This window comes from Heterodontus francisci, chromosome 41, assembly GCF_036365525.1.
Source record: "Heterodontus francisci isolate sHetFra1 chromosome 41, sHetFra1.hap1, whole genome shotgun sequence".
Classification (NCBI taxonomy): domain Eukaryota; kingdom Metazoa; phylum Chordata; class Chondrichthyes; order Heterodontiformes; family Heterodontidae; genus Heterodontus; species Heterodontus francisci.
The window spans coordinates 22463791-22488862 of record NC_090411.1 but is presented as its reverse complement, the minus strand read 5'-3'; the positions used below and the strand labels follow the sequence as shown (position 1 = coordinate 22488862).

Sequence of the window (25072 nt, the reverse complement as noted above, 5' to 3'; positions counted from 1 at the left end):
CCATTTAATAATGAGTATGGGTGAAGGTCCCCATTTAATAATGGGAGTTTGGGCAAAGGACTCCATTCAATAAAGTGTGTTTGGGTGAAGGACTCCATTCCCTCGGGGGATTTTGGGTGAAGGTCTCCATTCTATCAATGGAGCTTGGGTCAAGGTCTCCATTCTATAATGGGAGTTTGGGTGAAGGTCCCCATTTAATAATGGGAGTTTGGGTGAAGGTCCCCATTTAATAATGAGAGTATGGGTGAAGCTCCCCATTTAATAATGGGAGTTTGGGTGATGGACACCATTCTATAATGGGTGATTGGGTGAAGTTCTCCGTTCTCTAATGGGAGTTCCAGTCAACGGGTCCTTTCTATAATGGGTGTTTGGGTGAAGATCCCCTTTCCATAATGAGAGTTTTCGTGAAGGTCTCCATTCAATAAAGGGAGGTTGGGTGATGGTCTCCATTCTATAATGGAAGTTTGGGTTAAGGTCTCCATTCAATAAAGGGAGTTTGGGTGAAGGTCTCCATTCTATAATGGAAGTTTGGGTGAAGGTCTCCATTCAATAAAGGTGGTTTGGGTGAAGTTCTCCATTCTATAATGGGAGAATGGGTGAAGGTCTCCATTCTAAAATAGGATTTTGTATCAAGGTCCCCATTCTGTAATGGGACTTTGGGTGAGGGTCGACATTCTATAATGGGAGATTGGGTCAATGTCCCCATTCTACAATGGGTGTTTGGGTGAAGGTCTGCATTATATAATGGGAGTTTGGGTGACGGTCCCCATTCTATAATGGGAGTTTGGATGAAGGACTGCATTCTATAATGGGAGTTTGGGTGAAGGTCTCCATTCTATAATGGGACTTTGGGTGAAGTACTCCATTGTATAATGAGAGATTGGGTGAAGGTCTCCATTTCAAAAAGGGAGTTTGGGTGAAGGTCCCCATTTAATAATGAGAGTTTTGGTGAATTTCCCCATTTAATAATGAGAGTATGCGTGAAGGTCCCCATTTAATAATGGGAGTTTGGGTGAAGGACTCCATTCTATAATGGGAGTTTGGGTGAAGGTCTCCATTCTATCAAGGGAGCTTGGGTCAAGGTCTCCATTCTATAATGGGAGTTTGGGTGAAGGTCCCCATTTAATAGTGGGAGTTTGGGTGAAGATCCCCATTAATAATGGGAGTTTGGGTGAAGGTCTCCATTTAATAATGGGAGTTTGGGTGAAGGTCTCCATTCTATAATGGGAGTTTGGGTGAAGGTCTCCATTCTATAATGGGACTTTGGGTGAAGTACTCCATTGTATAATGAGAGATTGGACGAAGGTCTCCATTTCAAAAAGGGAGTTTGGGTGAAGGTCCCCATTTAATAATGAGAGTTTTGGTGAATTTCCCCATTTAATAATGAGAGTATGGGTGAAGGTCCCCATTTAATAATGGGAGTTTGGGTGAAGGACACCATTCTATAATGGGAGTTTGGGTGAAGGTCTCCATTCTATCAAGGGAGCTTGTGTCAAGGTCTCCATTCTATCAAGGGAGCTTGGGTCAAGGTCTCCATTCTATAATGGGAGTTTGGGTGAAGGTCCCCATTTAATAGTGGGAGTTTGGGTGAAGGTCCCCATTAATAATGGGAGTTTGGGTGAAGGTCCCCATTTAATAATGGGAGTTTGGGTGAAGGTCTCCATTCTATAATGGGAGTTTGGGTGAAGGTCTCCATTCTATAATGGGAGTTTGGGTGAAGGTCTCCATTCTATAATGGGAGTTTGGGTGAAGGTCTCCATTCTATCAAGTGAGCTTGGGTCAAGGTCTCCATTCTATAATGGGAGTATGGGTGAAGGTCCCCATTTAATAATGGGAGTTTGGGTAAAGGACTCCATTCAATAAAGTGTGTTTGGGTGAAGGACTCCATTCCCTAGGGGGATTTTGGGTGAAGGTCTCCATTCTATCAATGGAGCTTGGGTCAAGGTCTCCATTCTATAATGGGAGTTTGGGTGAAGGTCCCCATTTAATAATGGGAGTTTGGGTGAAGATCCCCATTTAATAATGGGAGTTTGGGTGAAGGTCTCCATTCTATAATGGGAGTTTGGTTCAACGTCTCCGTTCTATAATGGAAGTTTGGGTGAAGGTCTCCATTGCATAATGGGAGATTGGGTGAAGATCTCCATTCGATAATGGGAGATTGCGTCAATGTCTCCATTCTATGATGGGAGTTTGGGCGAAGCTCTCCATTCTATAAGGGAAGTTTGGATGATGGTCTCCAATCTATAATGGGAGTTTGGGTGAAGGTCTCCATTCTGTAATGGGAGTTTGGGTGAAGGTCTCCATTCTATAAGGGAAGTTTGGGTGAAGGCCTCCATTCAATAAAGGGAGTTTGGGTGAGGGTCTCCATTCTGTAAGGGAAGATTGGGTGAAGGTCTCCATTCTATAATGGGAGTTTGGGTGAAGATCTCCATTTCCATAATGGCAGATTGGGTGAAGGTCCCCATTCTATAAAGAGACGTTGGGTGAATGTCCCCATTCTATAATGGGAGGTTGGGTGAAGTCCCCATTCTATAATGGGAGTTTGGGTGAAGGTCTCCATTCAATAAAGGCAGTTTGGGTGAAGGTCACCATTCTATCATGGAAGTTTGGGTGAAGGTCTCCATTGAATAAAGGGAGTTTGGGTGAAGGACGCCATTCTATAATGGGAGTTTAGGTGAAGATCCCTATTCTATAATGGGAATTTGGTGAAGGACTCCATTCCGTAGTGGGAGTTTGGGTGAAGGACTCCATTCTATAATGGGAGTTTGGATGAAGGACTCCATTCTATAATGGGAGTTTGGATGAAGGTCTCCATTCTATAATGGGAGTTTGGATGAAGGAGTCCATTCTATAATGGGAGTTTGGGTGAAGGTCTCCATTCCATAATGGAAGTTTGGGTGAAAGTCTCATTTCTATAATGGGAGTTTGGGTGAAGGTCTCCATTTAATAATGGGAGTTGGGGTGTGGACTCCATTCTAGAATGGGAGTTTGGGTGAAGGTCTCCATTTAATAATCGGAGTTTGGGTGAAGGACACCATTCTATAATGGGTGATTGGGTGAAGTTCTCCGTTCACTAATGGGAGTTCGAGTCAATGGGTCCATTCTATAATGGGTGTTTGGGTGAAGATCCCCTTTCTATAATGGAAGTTTGGGTGAAGGTCTCCATTCAATAAAGGGAGTTTGGGTGAAGGTCTCCATTCTAAAATGGAAGTTTGGGTGAAGGTCTCCATTCAATAAAGGGAGTTTGGGTGAAGGTCTCCATTCTGTAATGGGGCTTTTGGTGAAGGACTCCATTCTATAATGGGAGTTTGGGTGAAGGTCTCCATTCTATAATGGGAGCTTGGGTGAAGAACCCCATTCCATCATGGGAGTTTAGGTGAAGGTCCCCATTCTATAGTGGGAGTTTGGTTGAAGGACTCCATTCAATAAAGGGGGTTTGGGTGAAGCTCTCCATTCTATAATGGAAGTTTGGGTGAAGGTCTCCCTTCTATAATGGGAGAGTGGGTGAAGGTCTCCATTCTAAAATAGGATTTTGCTCAAGGTCCCCATTCTACAATGGGAGTTTGGGTGAGGGTCGACATTCTATAATGGGAGATTGGGTCAATGTCCCCATTCTATAATGGGTGTTTGGGTGAAGGTCTGCATTATATAATGGGAGTTTGGGTGACGGTCCCCATTCTATAATGGGAGTTTGGGTGAAGGTCTCCATTCGATAATGGGAGATTGGGTGAATGTATCCATTGTGTAATGGGAGTTTGGGTGAAGACGCCCATTCTGTAATGGAAATTTGGGTGAAAGTCCCCATTTTATAATGGGAGTTTGGATGAAGGACTGCATTCTATAATGGGAGTTTGGGTGAAGGACTCCATTCTATAATGGGACTTTGGGTGAAGTCTCCATTCTATGATGGACGTTTGGGCGAAGGTCTCCATTTCAAAAAGGGAGTTTGGGTGAAGGTCCCCATTTAATAATGAGAGTTTTGGTGAATTTCCTCATTTAATAATGAGAGTATGGGTGAAGGTCCCCATTTAATAATGGGAGTTTGGGTACAGGACTCCATTCAATAAAGGGAGTTTGGGTGAAGGACTCCATTCTATAATGGGAGTTTGGGTGAAGGTCCCCATTTAATAATGAGAGTTTGGGTGAATTTCCCCATTTAATAATGAGTATGGGTGAAGCTCCCCATTTAATAATGGGAGTTTGGGTGAAGGACTCCATTCTCCTGGGGGAGTTTGGGTGAAGGTCTCCATTCTATAATGGGAGTTTGGTTCAACGTCTCCATTCTATAATAGGAGTTTGGGTGAAGGTCTCCATTCAATAATGAGAGTATGGGTGAAGGTCCCCATTTAATAATGAGAGTATGGGTGAAGGTCCCCATTTAATAATGGGAGTTTGGGTAAAGGACTCCATTCAATAAAGGGAGTTTGGGTGAAGGACGCCATTCTATAATGGGAGTTAGGGTGTAGGTCTCCATTCTAGAATGGGAGTTTGGGTGAAGGTCTCCATTTAATAATCGGAGTTTGGGTGAAGGACACCATTCTATAATGGGTGATTGGGTGAAGTTCTCCGTTCACTAATGGGAGTTCGAGTCAATGGGTCCATTCTATAATGGGTGTTTGGGTGAAGATCCCCTTTCTATAATGGAAGTTTGGGTGAAGGTCTCCATTCAATAAAGGGAGTTTGGGTGAACGTCTCCATTCTAAAATGGAAGTTTGGGTGAAGGTCTCCATTCAATAAAGGGAGTTTGGGTGAAGGTCTCCATTCTGTAATGGGGCTTTTGGTGAAGGACTCCATTCTATAATGGGAGTTTGGGTGAAGGTCTCCATTCTATAATGGGAGCTTGGGTGAAGAACCCCATTCCATCATGGGAGTTTAGGTGAAGGTCCCCATTCTATAGTGGGAGTTTGGTTGAAGGACTCCATTCAATAAAGGGGGTTTGGGTGAAGCTCTCCATTCTATAATGGGAGAGTGGGTGAAGGTCTCCATTCTAAAATAGGATTTTGTATCAAGGTCCCCATTCTACAATGGGAGTTTGGGTGAGGGTCGACATTCTATAATGGGAGATTGGGTCAATGTCCCCATTCTATAATGGGTGTTTGGGTGAAGGTCTGCATTATATAATGGGAGATTGGGTCAATGTCCCCATTCTATAATGGGTGTTTGGGTGAAGGTCTGCATTATATAATGGGAGTTTGGGTGACGGTCCCCATTCTATAATGGGAGTTTGGGTGAAGGTCTCCATTCGATAATGGGAGATTGGGTGAATGTATCCATTGTGTAATGGGAGTTTGGGTGAAGACGCCCATTCTGTAATGGAAATTTGGGTGAAGGACTCCATTCTATAATGGGACTTTGGGTGAAGTCTCCATTCTATGATGGACGTTTGGGCGAAGGTCTCCATTTCAAAAAGGGAGTTTGGGTGAAGGTCCCCATTTAATAATGAGAGTTTTGGTGAATTTCCTCATTTAATAATGAGAGTATGGGTGAAGGTCCCCATTTAATAATGGGAGTTTGGGTACAGGACTCCATTCAATAAAGGGAGTTTGGGTGAAGGACTCCATTCTATAATGGGAGTTTGGGTGAAGGTCTCCATTCTATAATGGGAGTTTGGGTGAAGGTCTCCATTCTATCAAGGGAGCTTGGGTCAAGGTCTCCATTCTATAATGGGGGTTTGGGTGAAGGTCCCCATTTAATAGTGGGAGTTTGGGTGAAGGTCCCCATTTAATAATGGGAGTTTGGGTGAAGGTCTCCATTCTATAATGGGAGTTTGGTTGAAGGTCTCCATTCTATAATGGGAGTTTGGGTGCAGGTCTCCATTTCATCAAGGGAGCTTGGGTCAAGGTCTCCATTCTATAATGGGAGTTTGGGTGAAGGTCCCCATTTAATATTGAGAGTTTGGGTGAATTTCCAGATTTAATAATGTATGGGTGAAGGTCCCCATTTAATAATGGGAGTTTGGGTAAAGGACTCCATTCAATAAAGGGAGTTTGGGTGAAGGACTCCATTCCCTAGGGGGATTTTGGGTGAAGGTCTCCATTCTATAATGGGTTTGGGTGAAGGTCTCCATTCTATAATGGAGTTTGGGTGAAGGTCTACATTCTATCAAGGGAGCTTGGGTCAAGGTCTCCATTCTATAATGGGGGTTTGGGTGAAGGTCCCCATTTAATAGTGGGAGTTTGGGTGAAGGTCCCCATTTAATAATGGGAGTTTGGGTGAAGGTCTCCATTCTATAATGGGAGTTTGGTTGAAGGTCTCCATTCTATAATGGGAGTTTGGGTGCAGGTCTCCATTTCATCAAGGGAGCTTGGGTCAAGGTCTCCATTCTATAATAGGAGTTTGGGTGAAGGTCCCCATTTAATAATGAGAGTTTGGGTGAATTTCCCCATTTAATAATGAGTATGGGTGAAGCTCCCCATTTAATAATGGGAGTTTGGGCGAAGGACTCCATTCTCCTGGGGGAGTTTGGGTGAAGGTCTCCATTCTATAATGGGTGTTTGGTTCAACGTCTCCGTTCTATAATGGGAGTTTGGGTGAAGGTCTCCATTGCATAATGGAAGATTGGGTGAAGGTCTCCATTCTATAATGGGAGATTGCGTCAATGTGTCCATTCTATGATGGGAGTTTGGGCGAAGGTCTCCATTCTATCAACGGAGCTTGGGTCAAGGTCTCCATTCTATAATGGGAGTTTGGGTGAAGGTCCCCATTTAATAATGAGTATGGGTGTAGCTCCCCATTTAATAATGGGAGTTTGGGTGAAGGACTCCATTCTCCAGGGTGAGTTTGGGTGAAGGACTCCATTCTATAATGGGAGTTTGGGTGAAATCTCCATTCTATGATGGGAGTTTGGGCGAAGGTCTCCATTTCAAAAAGGGAGTTTGGGAGATGGTCCCCATTTAATAATGAGAGTTTGGGTGAAGGACTCCATTCTCCAGGGTGAGTTTGGGTGAAGGTCTCCATTCTATAATGGGAGTTGGTTCAACGTCTCCATTCTATAATGGGAGTTTGGGTGAAGGTCTCCATTGCATGATGGGAGATTGGGTGAAGGTCTCCATTCTATAATGGGAGATTGCGTCAATGTCTCCATTCTATGATGGGAGTTTGGGCGAAGGTCTCCATTTCAAAAAGGGAGTTTGGGTTTATGTCCCCATTAAATAATGAGAGCTTGGGTGAATTTCCCCATTTAATAATGGGAGTTTGGGTAAAGAACTCCATTCAATAAAGGGAGTTTGGGTGAAGGTCTCCATTCTATAATGAGAGTTTGGGTGAAGGTCTCCATTCTATCATGGGAGCTTGGGTCAAGGTCTCCATTCTATAATGGCAGTTTGGGTGAAATCTCTATTCTATGATGGGAGTTTGGGCGAAGGTCTCCATTTCAAAAAGGGAGTTTGGGTGAAGGTCCCCATTTAATAATGGGAGTTTGGGTAAAGGACTCCATTCAATAAAGGGAGTTTGGGTGAAGGACTCCATTCCCTAAGGGGACTTTGGGTGAAGGTCGCCAATGTATAATGGGAGTTTGGGTGAAGGTCTCCATTCTATCATGGGATCTTGGGTCAAGGTCTCCATTCTATAATGGGAGTTTGGGTGAAGGTCTCCATTTCAAAAAGGGAGTTTGGGTGAATTTCCCATTTAATAATGAGAGTATGGGTGAAGGTCCCCATTTAATATTGGGAGATTGGGTGAAGGACTCCATTTATTGATTGGAGTTTGTGTGCAGAACTCCATTCTCCAGGGGGAGTTTGGGTGAAGGTCTCCATTCTATAATGGGAGTTTGGGTGAAGGTCTCCATTCTATTATGAGAGTTTGGTTCAACGTCTCCGTTCTATAATGGGAGTTTGTGTGAAGGTCTCCATTCCATGATGGGAGATTGGGTGAAGGTCTCCTTTCTATAATGGGAGATGGCGTCAGTGTCCCCATTCTTAAAAGGGAGTTTTGGTGAAGGTCTCTAATCTATAATGCCAGATTGGGTGAATGTCTCCATTCTATAATGGGTGTTTCGGTGAAGGTCTCCATTATATAATGGGAGTTTGGGTGAAGTACTCCATTGTATAATGGGAGATTGGGTGAAGGTATCCATTGTGTAATGGGAGTTGGGATGAAGGACTGCTTTCTATAATGGGAGTTTGGGTGAAGGACTCCATTCTATGATGGGAGTTTGGGTGATGGTCTGCATTGTATAACGGGAGTTTGGGTGATGGTCCCCATTCAATAATGGGAGTTTGGGTGAAGGACTCCATTCTATAATGGGAGTTTGGGTGAAGTCTCCATTCTATGATGGGAGTTTGGGTCAAGGTCTCCATTCTATAATAGGAGTTTGGGTGAAGGTCTCCATTCAATAATGAGAGTATGGGTGAAGGTCCCCATTTAATAATGAGAGTATGGGTGAAGGTCCCCATTTAATAATGGGAGTTTGGGTAAAGGACTCCATTCAATAAAGGGAGTTTGGGTGAAAGACGCCATTCTATAATGGGAGTTAGGGTGTAGGTCTCCATTCTATAATGGGAGCTTGGGTCAAGGTCTCCATTCTATAACGGGAGTTTCGGTGAAGGTCTCCATTCAATAATGGGACTTTGGGTGAAGGTCTGCATTCTATAATGGAAGTTTGGGTGAAGGTCTCCATTCAATAAACGGAGTTTGGGTGAAGCTCTCCATGCTGTAATGGAAGTTTGGGTGAAGGTCTCCATTCAATAAAGGGAGTTAGGGTGAAGCTCTCCATTCTAGATTGGGAGTTTGGTTCAATGTCTCCATTCTATAATGGGAGTTTGGGTGAAGGTCTCCATTCAATGATGGGAGATTGGGTGAAGGTCTTCATTCTAAAATAGTATTTTGTATCAAGGTCCCCATTCTGTAATGGGAGTTTGGGTGAGGGTCTCCATTCTATAATGGGAGATTGGGTCAATGTCCCCATTCTTAAAAGGGAGTTTGGGTGAAGGATCCATTCTATAATGAGAGTTTGGGTGAAGATCTCCATTCTATAATGGGACTTTCGGTGAAGGACTTCATTCGATAATGGGAGTTTGGGTGAAGGTCCCCATTCTATAATGGGTGTTTGGGTGAAGTGCTCCATTGTATAATGGGAGATTGGGTGAATGTATCCATTGTGTAATGGGAGTTTGGGTGAAGATCCCCATTCTATAATGGAAGTTTGGGTGAAGGCCCCCATTCTATAACGGGAGTTTGGGTGATGGTCCCCATTCTATAATGGGAGTTTGGATGATGGACTCCATTCTATAATGGGAGTTTGGGTGAAGATCTGCATTGTATAACGGGAGTTTGGGTGATGGTCCCCATTCTATAATGGGAGTTTGGATGAAGGACTGCATTCTATAGTGGGAGTTTGGGTCAAGGTCTCCATTCTATAATGAGAGTTTGGGTGAAGGTCTCCATTCTATAATGGGAGTTTGGGTGAAGGTCTCCATTTTATAATGGGAGTTTGGGTGAAGGTCTCCATCCTATGATGGGAGTTTGGGTCAAGGTCTCCATTCTATAATGGGAGTTTGGATGAAGATCCCCATTCTATAATGGAAGTTTGGGTGAAGATCACCATTCTATAATGGAAGTTTTGGTGAAGGTCCCCATTCTATAATGGGAGTTTGGATGAAGGTCTGCATTGTATAACGGGAGTTTGGGTGATGGTCCCCATTCTATAATGGGAGTTTGGATGAAGGACTGCATTCTATAATGGGAGTTTGGGTGAAGGTCTCCATTCTATAATGGGAGTTTGGGTGAAGATCCCCATTCTATAATGGAAGTTTGGGTGAAGATCCCCATTCTATAATGGAAGTTTTGGTGAATGTCCCCATTCTATAATGGGAGTTTGGATGAAGGTCTGCATTGTATAACGGGAGTTTGGGTGATGGTCCCCATTCTATAATGGGAGTTTGGATGAAGGACTGCATTCTATAATGGGAGTTTGGGTGAAGGTCTCCATTCTATAATGGGAGTTTGGGTGAAGCTCTCCATTCTATAATGGGAGTTTGCCGCAACGTCTCCATTCTACAATGGGAGTTTGGGTCAAGGTCTCCATTCTATAATGAGAGTTTGGGTGAAGGTCTCCATTCTATGATGGGAGTTTGGGTCATGGTCTCCATCCTATGATGGGAGTTTGGTCAAGGTCTCCATTCTATAATGGGAGTCTGGGTGAAGGTCTCCATTCTATAATTGGTGATTGGGTGAAGGTCTCCATTGTATAATGGAAGTTTGGATGAAGGACTCCATTCTGTAATGGGAGTTTGGGTGAAGGTCTCCATTCTATAATTGGTGATTGGGTGAAGGTCTCCATTCTATAATGGGAGTTTGGGTGAAGGTCTCCTTTTAATAATGGGAGTTGGAGTGTTGACTCCATTCTATAATGGGTGATTGGGTGAAGGTCTCCATTCTATAATGGGTGTTTGGGTGAACGTCTCCATTCCATAATGGGAGATTGGGTCAACATCTCCATCCTATGATGGGAGTTTGGGTCAAGGTCTCCATTCTATAATGGGAGTTTGGGTGAAGGTCCCCATTTAATAATGAGAGTTTGGGTGAAGTTCCCCATTTAATAATGAGTTTGGGTAAAGGACTCCATTCAATAAAGGGAGTTTGGGTGAAGGACTCCATTCCCTAGGGGGAGTTTGTGTGAAGGTCTCCATTCAATAATGGGAGTTTGGGTGAAGGTCTCCATTCTATAATGGGAGTTTGGGTGAAGGTCTCCTTTTAATAATGGGAGTTGGAGTGTTGACTCCATTCTATAATGGGGTGATTGGGTGAAAGTCTCCATTCTATAATGGGTGTTTGGGTGAACGTCTCCATTCTGTAATGGGAGATTGGGTGAAGGTCTCCATTCTATAATGGGTGATTGGGTGAAGGTCTCCATTCTATAATGGCTGATTGGGTGAAGGTCTCCATTCTCTAATGGGTGATTTGGTCAAGGTCTCCATTCTCTAATGGGAGTTTGGGTCAACGTCTCCATTCTGTAATGGGAGTTTGGGTGAAGGTATCCATTCTATAATGGGTGATTGGGTGACGGTCTCCATTCGATAATGGGAGTTTGGGTGAAGGTATCCATTCTATAATGGGTGATTGGGTGACGGTCTTCATTCGATAATGGGAGTTTGGGTGAAAGTCTCCATTCTATAATGGGTGATTGGGTGAAGGTCTCCATGCTATAATGGGATGTGTAACCAATGATGGTCATACTAGCAACATCCTTACCCCAAGAAAGCATTTCAGAAAAAACTCAAATTTCTCTTGCCTCGACCTAACTGTACTTCACCTCATTGAAAAGTCTCCACATTCTCTATCAGGACACAACCCATGTTTAGATGGTAAAACATTTATAGCTGTGCTGATTGGGTGCACATTCTCTGAACGGCACTCACTGTTAAACATCCAGTGTCAGCGTTGTCTTGGAAGGTTGTAGGTTATTGTATGAAGTGGTGAGACTATGGTCTCTAACACTTTGTTTCTCGATGCCACAGAGCCATTCAGCGCAGATGTCTGGGTGATGATGTTTGTGATGCTCCTGATTGTCTCGGCTGTCGCAGTTTTCGTCTTTGAGTACTTCAGCCCCGTGGGATACAACCGGTGCCTGGCTGATGGAAGGGGTAAACTGCTGCATTTGTGCCATTAATCTCTTCCTCATCCTCTTATTCTATCTATAAATCATTTTACAGTTGGACTTGAACAAAAAACCTACTTTCATGCAATTGCAGAGGAACAACAAGGAGTCACACTTCCTGCCTCACTTTTACAGATTTTACCTGCAGCTATGGGTATCTGACTCTGTCAAAATCTACATTGTTCTCCAAATCTGTCTATTGAGCACCACCAATAGACTCAAGCCTGTAATTACTCCTGCGTAACTATTATTCTATCCATAAACCATCTGAACCCATTGATTACATTCCAATCTGTAACTCACTCCTGGGTATCTGCTATTATGTATATATTACACTTGAACTCCTTGATTATATTCTAGTCTGTAATTCACTCCTGCGTGTCTGTTATTCTAAATGTGACTCCACCCCTCTCTCAGCCTCCGAACTCCTCAATTAGGTTCCATTGTGTAGCTCACTCCTGGGTATCTGTTATTCTATATACAACCACTCCGAGCTCCTTGATTAAATTCAAGTCTGTAACACACTCCCAGGTACATATCCCTTCCTGAACCTAGGGCCATTGAGGTACTTGGAACACCCTAACTGGCCAACAAGTAGTCAAAGGTTAGCCCCCTGGCCTGCCGGCTGGCTTCGGCTTAGAGTGGGAGAGCTACGATTTGCCTCAATCCAGGCCATTCTGCTGGTCACTGCCGCAACATGTGTTGGGTGAGGATCCGATCAGGCTTGGCTTTGTCAACTCCCATATTGAATTGTGGGTTAACAATGTAATAATGGGTGAGGAGTCAAATGACCTCCAGCATTCACGGGCCTGTACCCTTGTAAGACCTTTCGTTGGGTGGGAAGAGGATCGGGCAAGTAAGAAACTGTTACTGCAGTCTTCAAAGCATTTAAATTTCCCATATCTTCTTGTGCCCAGAACCAGGGGGGCCTTCTTTCACCATTGGCAAAGCCATCTGGCTGCTCTGGGGCCTTGTTTTCAATAACTCCGTGCCGGTCCAGAACCCGAAGGGAACAACAAGTAAGATTATGGTATCAGTCTGGGCCTTCTTCGCTGTGATCTTCCTGGCAAGTTACACAGCCAACCTCGCTGCATTCATGATCCAAGAGGAATACGTGGACCAAGTATCAGGCCTCAGTGATAAGAAGGTAAGGTTCCATTTACCTCCAACCATGACCGTGAGCTTGGGATCCTTTAGGATTCTAACTTTATAAATTGATGATTATTAACCCATGATAATTACTGTCACATGCATTCATTTTTTAAAAAATCTGTTCTTAGTATGTCGGCTTGGTTCATTTGACACTTTTTTATTTGTTTATGGGATGTGGGTGTCACTAGCTAGACCTGCAATTATTGCCCATCCCTAATTGCCTTTGACCTGAGTGGTTTGCTAGGCCATTTCAGAATCAACCACATTGCTGTGGGTCTGGAGTCACATGTAAGCCAGACCAGGTAAGGATGGCAGATTTTCTTTCCTACAGATATTAGTGAACCAGATGGGTATTTTTTTTACAGCAATCATTTCATGGTCACCATTAGGCTAACTCCAGATTTATTAATTGAATTCAAATTTCACCATCTGCTGGGGTGGGATTCAAGCCCATGCCCCCAGCACATTAGCCTGGGCTCTGAATTACTCCAGTAACATTACCACTATGCCACTGCCTCCCCATAAATGCATTTGGTTTCACCAGAGATGAGGCGCATGGATGGGAACACAATACCTAACAGGGGGTAACTTCACCTCAATCCAAACTATCAGGGATTGGGCAATGGGCCATGTGTGAATGAGTGAAACACAGAGTTAGTGGGTAAGAAGCCACGGGGGTAACTCGCAGGGTTGGAAACCCATGGGATTGGGTGGAACACTGGTTTTACACCAGGTTTGATATGACCCTCCATTGACTTGACAGATGTGTTGCTTAAATTGCTTCCCATGTGTTTATTTAAGTCATTCTCAGGATGTTGGTCTCGCTGCACTTCATTGCACATACCCTCGTTGCCCTGATAAGGCAGGGGTGGGCCTTCATTGTGAACCACTGCAGCTTTGTTATCTTATGCTTACTAAATTACATTGGCCTCTGGTTAAGAAAGGCCTCAATTTTAAAATTCTCATCCCTGTTTTTAAATCCCTCCATGGGCTCACCCCTCCTTAACTCTCTAATCTTTTCCAGCCCTACAACCATCCGAGATATCTGCGCTCCTCCTATTTTGACCTTTTGAGCATCCCAATGGCAGCCATACCTTCAGCTGCCAAGGTCCTAAGCTCTGAAATTCCTTCCCTAAACCCCTCTGCCTCTCTTCCTCTCTTTCCTCCTTGATCCTAATATTTTAGATCTCAAATTTTGTTGAATAGTGCTCCTGCAAAGCGCCTTGGGACATTTTACTATGTTAGAGACACAATATAAATACACGTTGTTGTTGTTAGAGTTGAGTGGCTTTCCAAGTCACTGCAAAGGGCAGTTAAAAGTCAACCACATCAGTGTGGGACTGGAGTCACATATAGGGCAGACCAGGTACGGATGGCAGCTTGAGGACATGAGTGAACCAGTTGGGTTTTTGTTACAAGCACTGATACCAGTTTCTTACTTAAACTGTTCTAATGGATTATTAGTCCAGGCCTCCGGATTACTAGTCCAGTCACATGACCATACACTATTGTGCCCTGTATGTGTGAGCAAGGCACCATGTGTTTTACGAATATGTCTAAATCCCAGCCTTTTTCTCTCCACAGTTTCAAAGACCAAATGATTTTTCTCCTCCTTTCCGGTTTGGGACTGTTCCCAATGGAAGCACAGAGAGAAACATCCGGAACAATTACTTCGAAATGCACAGCTACATGACTAAATACAACCAGAAATCGGTGCTGGATGCATTAATAAGCCTGAAGGCAGGGTAAGAAATCTGTGGAATCGAATTCCTATTCGGGAGCTTTGGCATATTCAGTGCCGTGTCACGAGGAGCACATATATTTGCTGTTATAGGAAAAGCTTAGTTATCACAATACAGTTAATTCCTTTATGTGTTTCTCTTATCCCAAAGGCAAATCCGAAGTTTGTGGATTTTAATTTTGTTTGTGCTATGTTTTGGTTAAAGTATTCTCACAAACAGACAGTTAACAACAGTGTTAAGATCACGCAGGCACAGATTTTAATCTGGTCCTTCTATCCAGACCCTAGAGACAGTATAGGGCAGCAGCTAGGCTGATCCTTGATGTCTATAATGGACAGCTTAGTGTATGCACCTGCCTTCTGAGTCAGCAGGTTATTGGTTCAAATCCCACTCCAGAGACTTGAGTACATAGCCTGAATGGCTTCGCTCAAATTATAAGGTTGTGCCCCATTTGCCGTAGATTCACCCACCAAAATAAATAGTTTCTCTGTTTCTACCCTATCAAGTCCTTTTATCATTTTAAACACCTTGATTAGATCACCCCTTCTAAATTCAACCTGGCCTCATAATTTAAACCTTTACGCCCTGGTAACATTGAAAACAGTTGGAAGTAAGCAAAGTGACTGAAGCCTGTGGTGTGTTAAGTGGAACAGCACAATGAGCCTCGCAGGTAAGACGATGGATTTGTTGTTGAGTTTTAAAGAGCAAATCCTGTACAGAATATCTTTCTTTTTATTCATTTATGGAATGTGGGCAGCACTGGCAAGGCCAGCATTTACTGCTTCTCCCGAAACACCCTTGAGAAGGTGGTGGTAACTAAGCGGGTTGCTAGGCCATTTCAGAGTCAACCACGTTGCTGTGGGTCTGGGGTCACGTAGAGTACAGACAAGGTTAAGAACAGCAGGTTTTCTTCTCTAAAAGGAATTAGCGAGTTTGTGTTTTTAATAATAGCTTCATGGTCACAATTACTGATATCAGCATTTTATTCCAGCTTTCTTTCACTGAACTTAAATTCCACAGCTGGCATGATGGGATTTGGATTCACATCTCTATATTATTATGTGAGTCTCTGGATTACTAAACCAGTAACATAACCACTATGCTACCAAATCTGGTACTAACTAAATTGCACAGATTGTATGCACTTTAGTGTAAGCTTGCCCAGTCAATAACACTGTGGTCTTTTCAAGAAAGTTGGGAGTGCAGGTATCATTCTAGGACCTGAACCCACAGTCTAATTTTCAAACTCTTCTTTGTATATTAGCACACACCCAGGGGTCACATCGAGCTCTGACTATCTGATCCTCCTCAGAGAAAACAGCAATATGATTGCAGTAACTGTGCTTTATTTATCCACTACAGCAGAAATAATGTGCTCATAAGTCAACAAGCGAAGAAAAGTACTGAAATCTGACCTCAGGAACCCCCAGGGATCACCTTGCAGAGCCCATTTTGATTTAGGCTGCCACTGCAATATTGTCAGAGGTACCGTCCTTCAGATCAGACATCAATCTGAGGTCTCTCCTCTTTTTGCCTGAGTAGAGGAGCTCTCCTGATGCCTTGGCTAACATTCCTCCCTCCATAAGCACCACTAAAAGCAACTTAAGGTAGTCTTTCACCTCATTATGTTTGTGGGGCGTTGCTGTGTGCAAACTGACTGCTGGTTTTGCCCAGATGACAAGAGTCCCTTCAGAATAATTCACTGCTTGGAGGCTTTGCGATCTCAGAATAAAAACAGCAACATTTCTTTCTTTCTGATGTTCACTGTGGTTCTTGCCAATAGAAGCTTGAACTCTGACCCCTGCCATTTCCCCCTGCAGGAAGTTGGATGCGTTTATTTACGATGCAGCTGTGCTGAATTACATGGCCGGAAGGGACGAAGGCTGCAAGCTGGTGACGATCGGCAGTGGCAAGGTATTCGCGACCACCGGCTATGGAATCGCCATCCAGAAGAGCAGCGGCTGGAAACGCCCGGTGGACCTTGCCATCCTGCAGTTATTTGGTGACGGTAAGATAGAGTTTAATCCTCTGTCGTCCTACACATCTGTGTAACGAAAGATCTGCAGTGCAGAGAATGAGATTGAGTGAGGCACCGTAGCAGCTGATGTGGATAATGGGAGGTGAAGTAGAAACTGGGTTAGATCAGAGGCCTCTAACTGTGGAACCTAGGTTCCATCCTGTAATTATATCCTCATGGCAGTACCTGTGTGATAACAGTAAATACTGTGTGAATACAGTTTGATAACAGCAATGGATGTGCTAACACAATGTGATCTCGGTTATGAACGTGAAAATGATGTGTGATATCAGTAATGGATGTGTTAACATTGTCTAATATCAGTGATGAAGGTGTCAATGTTCTGTGATATCATTAATGAATGTATTAACATTGTGTGATATCATAGAGTCATCGAGTTATACAGCACAGAAACAGGCCCTTTGGCCCATCATGTCCATGCCAGCCATCAAGCACCTATCTATTCTAATCCCATTTTCCAGCACTTGGCCCGTAGCCTTGTATGCTATGGCGTTTCAAGTGCTCATCTAAATACTTCTTAAATGTTGAGGGTTCCTGCCTCTACCACCTCTTCAGGCAGTGCATTCCAGATTCCAACCACCCTCTGGATGAAATTGTTTTCCTCAAATTCCCTCTAAACATTTTGCCCCTTACCTTAAATCTATGCCCCCTGGTTATTGACACCTGCACTAAGGGAGAAAGTTTCTTCCAATCTACCCTATCTATGCCCCTCATAATTTTGTATACCTCAATCAGGTCCCCCCTCAGCTTTCTCTGCTCTAAGGAAATCAACCCTAGCCTATTCAGTCTTCATAGCTGAAATGCTCCAGCCCAGGCAACATCCTGGTGAATCTCCTCTGCACCCTCTCCAGTGCAATCACATCCTTTCTATAGTGTGGTGCCCAGAACTGTACACAGTACTCCAGCTGTGTCCTAACTAGCATTTTACACAGCTCCATTATAACCTGCCTGCTCTTATATTCTATGCCTCGGCTAATAAAAACAAGTATCCCATATGCCTTCCTAACTACCTTATCTACCTGTGCTGTTGCCTTCAGTGATCTATGGACAAGTACACCAAGGTCCCTCTGACCCTCTGTACCTCCTAGGATCCTACCATCCATTGTATATTCTCTTGCCTTGTTAGTCCTCCCAAAATGCACCACCTCACATTTCTCAGGATTAAATTCCATTTGCCACTGATCTGCCCATCTTACCAGCCCATCTATATCGTCCTATAGTCTAAGGCTTTCCTCCTCACTGTTCATGACACCATTAATTTTCGTGTCATCTTTGAACTTACTGATCATACCTCCTATATTCACGTCTAATTTATTAATGTACACTACAAACAGCAAGGGTCCCCAGTCCCTGTGGTACACCACTGGTCACAGGCTTCCAATTGCAAAAACAACCCTCGACCATCACCCTCTGCCTCCTGCCACTAAGCCAATTTTGGATCCAATTTGCCAAATTGCTCTGGATCCCATGGGCTCTTCTCTCTTAACCAATCTCCCATGCGGGACCTTATCAAAAGCCTTACTAAAGTCCATGTAGACTACATCAACTGCTTTACCCTCATCTACACATCTAGTGACCTCCTTGAAATATTCAATCAAGTTTGTTAGACATGATCTCCCCCTGACAAAGCCATGCTGACTATCCTTGATTAATCCCTGCCTCTCCAAGTGGAGATTAATCCTGACCCTCAGAATTTTTTCCAATAGTTTCTCTACTACTGATGTTACACTCACCGGCCTATAATTACCTGGTTTATCCCTACTACCCTTCTTGAATGCTGGTACCACATTTGCTGTCCTCCAATCCTCTGGCACCTCTCCTGTGGCCAGAGAGGATTTGAAAATGTGTGTGAGAGCCCCTGCTATCTCCTCCCTTGCCTCACAGCCTGGGATACATCTCATCTGGGCCTGGGGATTTATCCACTTTTCAGCCCGCTAAAGCCGCTAATACCTCCTCCTTTTCAATGCTAATTTGTTCAAGTATATCACAATTTCCCCTCCCTGATCTCTACACCTACATCGTCCTTCTCCATAGTGAACACAGATGAAAAGTAATCATTTAAAACCTCACCTATGTCCTCCAGCTCCACCCACAGATTGCCACTTTAACATAGAAACATAGAAAATAGGAGCAGGAGTAGACCATACGGCCCTTCGAGCCTGCTCTGCCATTCATTGTGATCATGGCTGATTATCCAACTCTGTTGCTGCTTTCTCCCCATACCCTTTGATTCCTTTAGACCTAAGAGCGAGATCTAACTCCTTCTTGAAAACATACAAAGTTTTGGCCTCGACTGCTTTCTGTGGTAGCGAATTCCACAGGCTCACCACTCGCTGGGTGAAGAAATTTCTCCTCATCTCAGTCCTGAAAGGTTTATCCCATATCCTTAGACTATGGCCCATGGTTCTAGACTCCCTCACCATCGGGAACATCCTTCCTGCATCTATCCTGTCAAGTCCTGTTAGAATTTTATAGGTTTCTATACGATCCCCCCTCACTCTTCTGCACTCCAGCGAATATAATCCTAACTGACTCAGTCTCTCCTCATATGTCAGTCCCGCCATCCCAGGAATCAGTCTGGTAAACCTTTGCTGCACTCCCTCGATAGCAAAAACATCCTTCTTCAGTTAAGGAGACCAAAACTGCGTGCAATATTCCAGGTGTGGCCTCACCAAGGCCCTGTATAATCGCAGCAAGACATCCCTGCTCCTGTACTCGAATCCTCTCGCTATGAAGGCCAACATACCATTTGCCTTTTTTACCGCCTGTTGGACCTGCATGCTTACCTTCAGCGACCGGTGTATGAGACCACCCAGGTCTCGCTGCATATTTCCCTCTCTCAGTTTATAGCCATTCAGATAATAATCTGCCTTCCTGTTTTTGCTACCAAAGTGGATAACCTCACATTTATCCACATTATACTGCATCTACCATGCATTTGCCCACTCACTCAACTTGTCCAAATCACCCTGAAGCCTCTCTGCATCCTCCTCACAACTCACCCTCCTACCCAGTTTTGTGTCATCTGCAAATTTGGAGATATTACATTTAGTTCTCTCATCTAAATCAATAATGTATATTGTGAATAGCTGGAGTCCTAGCACCGATCCCTGCGGTACCCCACTAGTCACTGCCTGCCATTCGGAAAAAGACCCATTTATGCCTACTGTTTGTTTTCTGTCTGCCAAACAATTTTCTATCCATCGCAATACACTGCCCCCAATCCCATGCGCTTTTACACGCTAATCGCTTATGTGGGACTTTGTCGAAAGCCTTCTGAAAGTCCAAATAAACCACATCCACTGGCTCCCCCTCATCAACACTACCAGTTACATCCTCGAAGAATTCTTGTAGATTTGTCAAGCATGATTTCCCTTTTGTAAATCCATGCTGACTCTGCCCGATTCTACCACTGTTCTCTAAGTACTCTGCTATAAAATCTTTTATAATGGACTCTAGAATTTTCCCCACTACTGACGTCTGGCTGACTGGTCTATAATTCCCTGCTTTCTCTCTACCTCTCTTTTTAAATAGTGGGGTTACATTAGCTAGCCTCCAATCTGTAGGAACTGTTCCAGAGTCCATAGAATCTTGGAAGATGACCAGCAATGAATCCACTATTTCTAGGGACACTTCCTTAAGTACGCTGGGATGCATACCATCTGGCCCTGGGGATTTATTGGCCTTCAATCCCATCAATTTCCCCAACACCATTTCACTACTAATATTGATTTCCTTCAGTTCCTCTCTCTCACTAAGCTCTGTGTTCCCCAACATTTCTGTGACCTCCTTTGTGAAGACAGAACCAAAGTATGCATTTAGTTGGTCAACCATCTCTTTGTTTCCCATAATAAATTCCCCTGTTTCTGATTGTAAGGGACCTACATTTGTCTTCACCAATCTTTTTCTCTTCACATACCTATAGAAACTTTTACAGTCAGTTTTTATGTTCCCCGCAAGCTTGCTCTCGTACTCTATTTTCTCCTTCTTAATCAATCCCTTGGTCCTCCTTTGCTGAATTCTAAACTGCTCCCAATCTTCAGGTCTGTTGTTTTTTCTGGCAGATTTATATGCCTCTTCCTTGGATCTAATGCTATCTCTTATTTCCCTTGTAAGCCATGGTTTGATTACCTTTCCCGTTTTCCTTTTGCGCCAGACAGGGATAAACAATTGTTGCAGTTCATCCATGTGCTCTTTAAATGTTTGCCATTGCCTATCCACCGTCATCCCTTTAAGTAGCATTTCCCAATCCGTCACAGCCAACTCGCGCCTCATACTTTCGTAGTTTCCTTTACTAAGATTCAGGACCCTAGTCTCAGAATCAACTACGTCACTCTCCATCTTGATGAAGAATTCTATCATATTATGGTCGCTCATCCCCAAGGGGTCTCACACCACTAGATTGTCAATTATTCCTCTCTCATTACACAATACCCAGTCTAGGATGGCCTGTTCTCTAGTTGGTTCCTCAACGTATTGGTCCAGAAAACCATCCCGTATACACTCCAAGAATTCCTCCTCTACAGTATTGTGACTAATTTGACAAATCTATATGCAGATTAAAGTCACCCATAATTACAGATGTTCCTTTATCACATGTGTCTCTAATTTCCTGTTTAATGCCATTCCCAACATCACCACTACAGTTTGGGGTTCTGTATACAACCCCCACTAACATTTTTTGCCCCTTAGTGTTTCTCAGCTCTACCCATACAGATTCTACATCGTCAGATCTAATATCTTTCCTCACTATCACGTTAATTTCTTCTTTAACCAGCAATGGAACTCTACCGCCTTTTGCTTTTTGTCTGTCCTTCCTAAATACTGAATATCCCTGGATGTTCAATTCCCATCCCTGGTCACCTTGCAGCCATGTCTCCGTAATCCCGACTATATCATACCCGTTTACATCTATTTGCGTGATTAATTCATCCAATTTATTGCAAATTCGCTGTGCATTAAGGCACAAACCCTCAAGGCTTGTCTTTTTAACATTACTTGTGCCCTTCCCACTATTTTTCACTGTATCCCTGTTTGATTCTGGCCCTTGGTCTTTGGTCCACAATGGGCCCTACTCTTTCCCTGGTTATCCTCTTGCCCTTAATATACTTACAAAAATGCCTTGGGATTTTCCTTTATCTTGCCCGCCAATGTTTTTTCTCATGTCCCTTCTTTGCTCTCCTAATTACTTCTTTAAGTAATCCCCTACACTTTCTATACTCCTCTCGGGCCTCCACTGTTTTCAGCACTCTGAAGCTGCCATAAGCTTCCTTTTTTTTTCTTTATCCAATCCTCTAAATCCCTTGACATCCAGGGTTCCCTGGACTTGTTGGTCCTACCCTTCACCCTTACGGGAACATGTTGGCCCTGAACTCTCACTGTTTCCTTTTTGAATGACTCCCACTGGTCTGATGTAAACTTTCCTCCAAGAAGCTGCTCCGAGTCCACTTTGGCCAGATCCTTTATTTACGGTCCATCTTTGTCCTTTTCCATAACTACCTTAAACCTTACAGAGTAAGATCAGTAATGAATGTGATAACACTGTGTGATATTAATAATGAATATGTTAACACTGTGTAATATCAGCAGTGAAGGCGTTCACACTGTGATGTCAGTAATGACTGTGCCAATTCTGTGGGTTATCTGTAGCAAATATGTTAATATTGTGTTTTATCAGTAATTAATGTGCTAATACTATGGTATCAGTAACAAATGGGTGCCACACTGTGCGATATCTGTAATGAATGAGGAAAACTAGTGTGATATCAGATATGATTGTGTTAATGCTGTGTGGTATCAGTAATGGATATGTTAATGACGTGGGATAACAGGAATGAATGTGTTAATGTTGTGTGATTTCAGTAATGAATGTGTTAATGTGTGATATAGGTAGTTAATGTGATACCGCCGTGTGATTTCAGGAATTAATGTGGGCAACACTGTGTGTTATTCATAATGAATGAGGAAAACTAGTGTGATATCAGACTTGATTGTGTCAATGCTGTGTGATATTAGTAATGAATATGTTGATGGTGTGGGATAACAGGAATGCATGTGTTAACAATATCAGTAATGAATGTATTAAAGCTGTGTCATATCATTAATGGATATATTAACAGTGTGATATCAGTGGTCAATGGGTTAACACTGTGATATTGGTATTGAATGTATTAACACTGTGTGGCATCATTCATGAATGTGTTAATGCTGGTTGATACCAATAATGAGTGCGTTAACACTATGTGATATCAATAAAACTATGTTAACACACTGATATCAGTAATATAGGTGTTAATGCTGTGTGATATCAGTAATAAATATGTTAACACAGCATGATATCAGTAATGAATGTGTTAATACTGTGTGATAGCAGGAATGAATGTGTTAACACTATGTGATAGCAATAAAACTATGTCTACACTCTGATATCAGTAATATATGTGTTAATGCTGTGTGATATCAGTAATGAATGTGTTAACAAAGCATGATATTGGTAATGAATGTGCTAATGCTGTGTGATATCAGTAATGAACGTGTTAATGCTGTGTGATTAGCAATGAATATGTTAATGCTGTGTGATAAAAGTAATAAATATGTTAACACTGTGTGATATCAGCAATGAATGTGTTAACAAAGCATGATATTGGTAATGAATGTGCGAATGCTGCGTCATCAGTAATGAATGTGCTAATGCTGTGTGATATCAGCAATGAATGTGTTAATGCTGCGTCATCAGTAATGAATGTGTTAATGCTGTGTGATATCAGTAATGAATGTGTTAATGCTGTGTGATCAGCAATGAATGTGTTAATGCTGTGCGATATGAGTAATGAATGTGTTAATGCTCTGTGATATCAGTAATGAATGTGTTAATGTTGTGTGATATCAGTAATAAATGTGTTAACACTGTGTAATATCAGTAATGAATGTGTTAATGTTGTGTGATCAGCAATGAATGTGTTAATGCTGTGCGATATGAGTAATGAATGTGTTAATGCTCTGTGATATCAGTAATGAATGTGTTAACACTGTGATATCAGCAATGAATGTGTTAATGCTGTGTGATCAGTAATGAATGTGTTAATGCAGTGTGATATCAGTAATGAATGTGTTAATGCTGTGTGATATCAGTAATAAATATGTTAACACAGCATGATATTAATAATGAATGTGTTAATACTGTGTGATAGCAATAAAACTATGTCTACACTCTGATATCAGTAATATATGTGTTAATGCTGTGTGATATCAGTAATGAATGTGTTAACAAAGCATGATATTGGTAATGAATGTGCTAATGCTGTGTGATATCAGTAATGAATGTGTTAACGCTGTGTGATATCAGTAATGAATATGTGAATGTTGTGTGATATCAGTAATGAATGTGTTAATGCTGTGTGATATCGGGAATGAATGTGTTAATGCTGTGTGATCTCAGTAATGAATGTGTTAATGTTGCGTGATTAGCAATGAATATGTTAATGCTGTGTGATATCAGTAATATAGGTGTTAATGCTGTGTGATATCAGTAATAAATATGTTAACACAGCATGATATTAATAATGAATGTGTTAATACTGTGTGATAGCAGGAGTGAATGTGTTAACAAAGCATGATATTGGTAATAATGTTTTAATGCTGCGTGATCAGTACTGAATGTGTTAATACTGTGTGATATCAGTAATGAATGTGTTAATGCTGTGTGATCAGTAATGAATGTGTTAATGCTGTGTGATATCAGCAATGAATGTGTTAATGCTGTGTGATATCAGTAATGAATGTGTTAATGCTGTGTGATATCAGCAATGAATGTGTTAACACTGTGTGATATCAGCAATGAATGTGTTAATGTTGTGTGATCAGCAATGAATATGTTAACACTGTGTGATATCAGTAATGAATGTGTTAATGTTGTGTGATCAGCAATGAATATGTTAATGCTCTGTGATATCAGTAATGAATGTGTTAATGCTGTGTGATATCAGTAATAAATATGTTAACACAGCATGATATTAATAATGAATGTGTTAATACTGTGTGATAGCAATAAAACTATGTCTACACTCTGATATCAGTAATATATGTGTTAATGCTGTGTGATATCAGTAATGAATGTGTTAACAAAGCATGATATTGGTAATGAATGTGTTAATGCTGTGTGATATCAGTAATGAATGTGTTAACAAAGCATGATATTGGTAATGAATGTGTTAATGCTGTGTGATATCAGTAATGAATGTGTTAACAAAGCATGATATTGGTAATGAATGCGCTAATGCTGTGTGATATCAGTAATGAATGTGTGAATGCTGTGTGATATCAGTAATGAATGTGTTAACACTGTGTGATATCAGTAATGAATGTGTTAATGCTATGTGATATCAGTAATGAATGTGTTAACACTGTGTGATATCAGGAATGAATATGTTAATGTTGAGTGATATCAGTAATGAATGTGTTAATGCTGTGTGAAGTCGGGAATGAATGTGTTAATGCTGTGTGATCTCAGTAATGAATGTGTTAATGTTGTGTGATTAGCAATGA

The 25072-nt window shown here is 42.3% G+C and overlaps 1 protein-coding gene across 1 annotated transcript in view; it reads left to right on the top strand.

The window, feature by feature from the left end:
- LOC137353632 (glutamate receptor ionotropic, NMDA 2B-like) overlaps positions 1–25072 on the top strand; it is a 280249-nt gene that overhangs the window by 229245 nt on the left and 25932 nt on the right. The window contains exons 7-10 of the mRNA XM_068019983.1: positions 11457–11582; positions 12514–12743; positions 14333–14493; positions 16311–16498. Of these exons, the coding sequence (XP_067876084.1) occupies positions 11457–11582; positions 12514–12743; positions 14333–14493; positions 16311–16498 (705 nt within the window). The remainder of the gene's footprint in view (positions 1–11456; positions 11583–12513; positions 12744–14332; positions 14494–16310; positions 16499–25072) is intronic.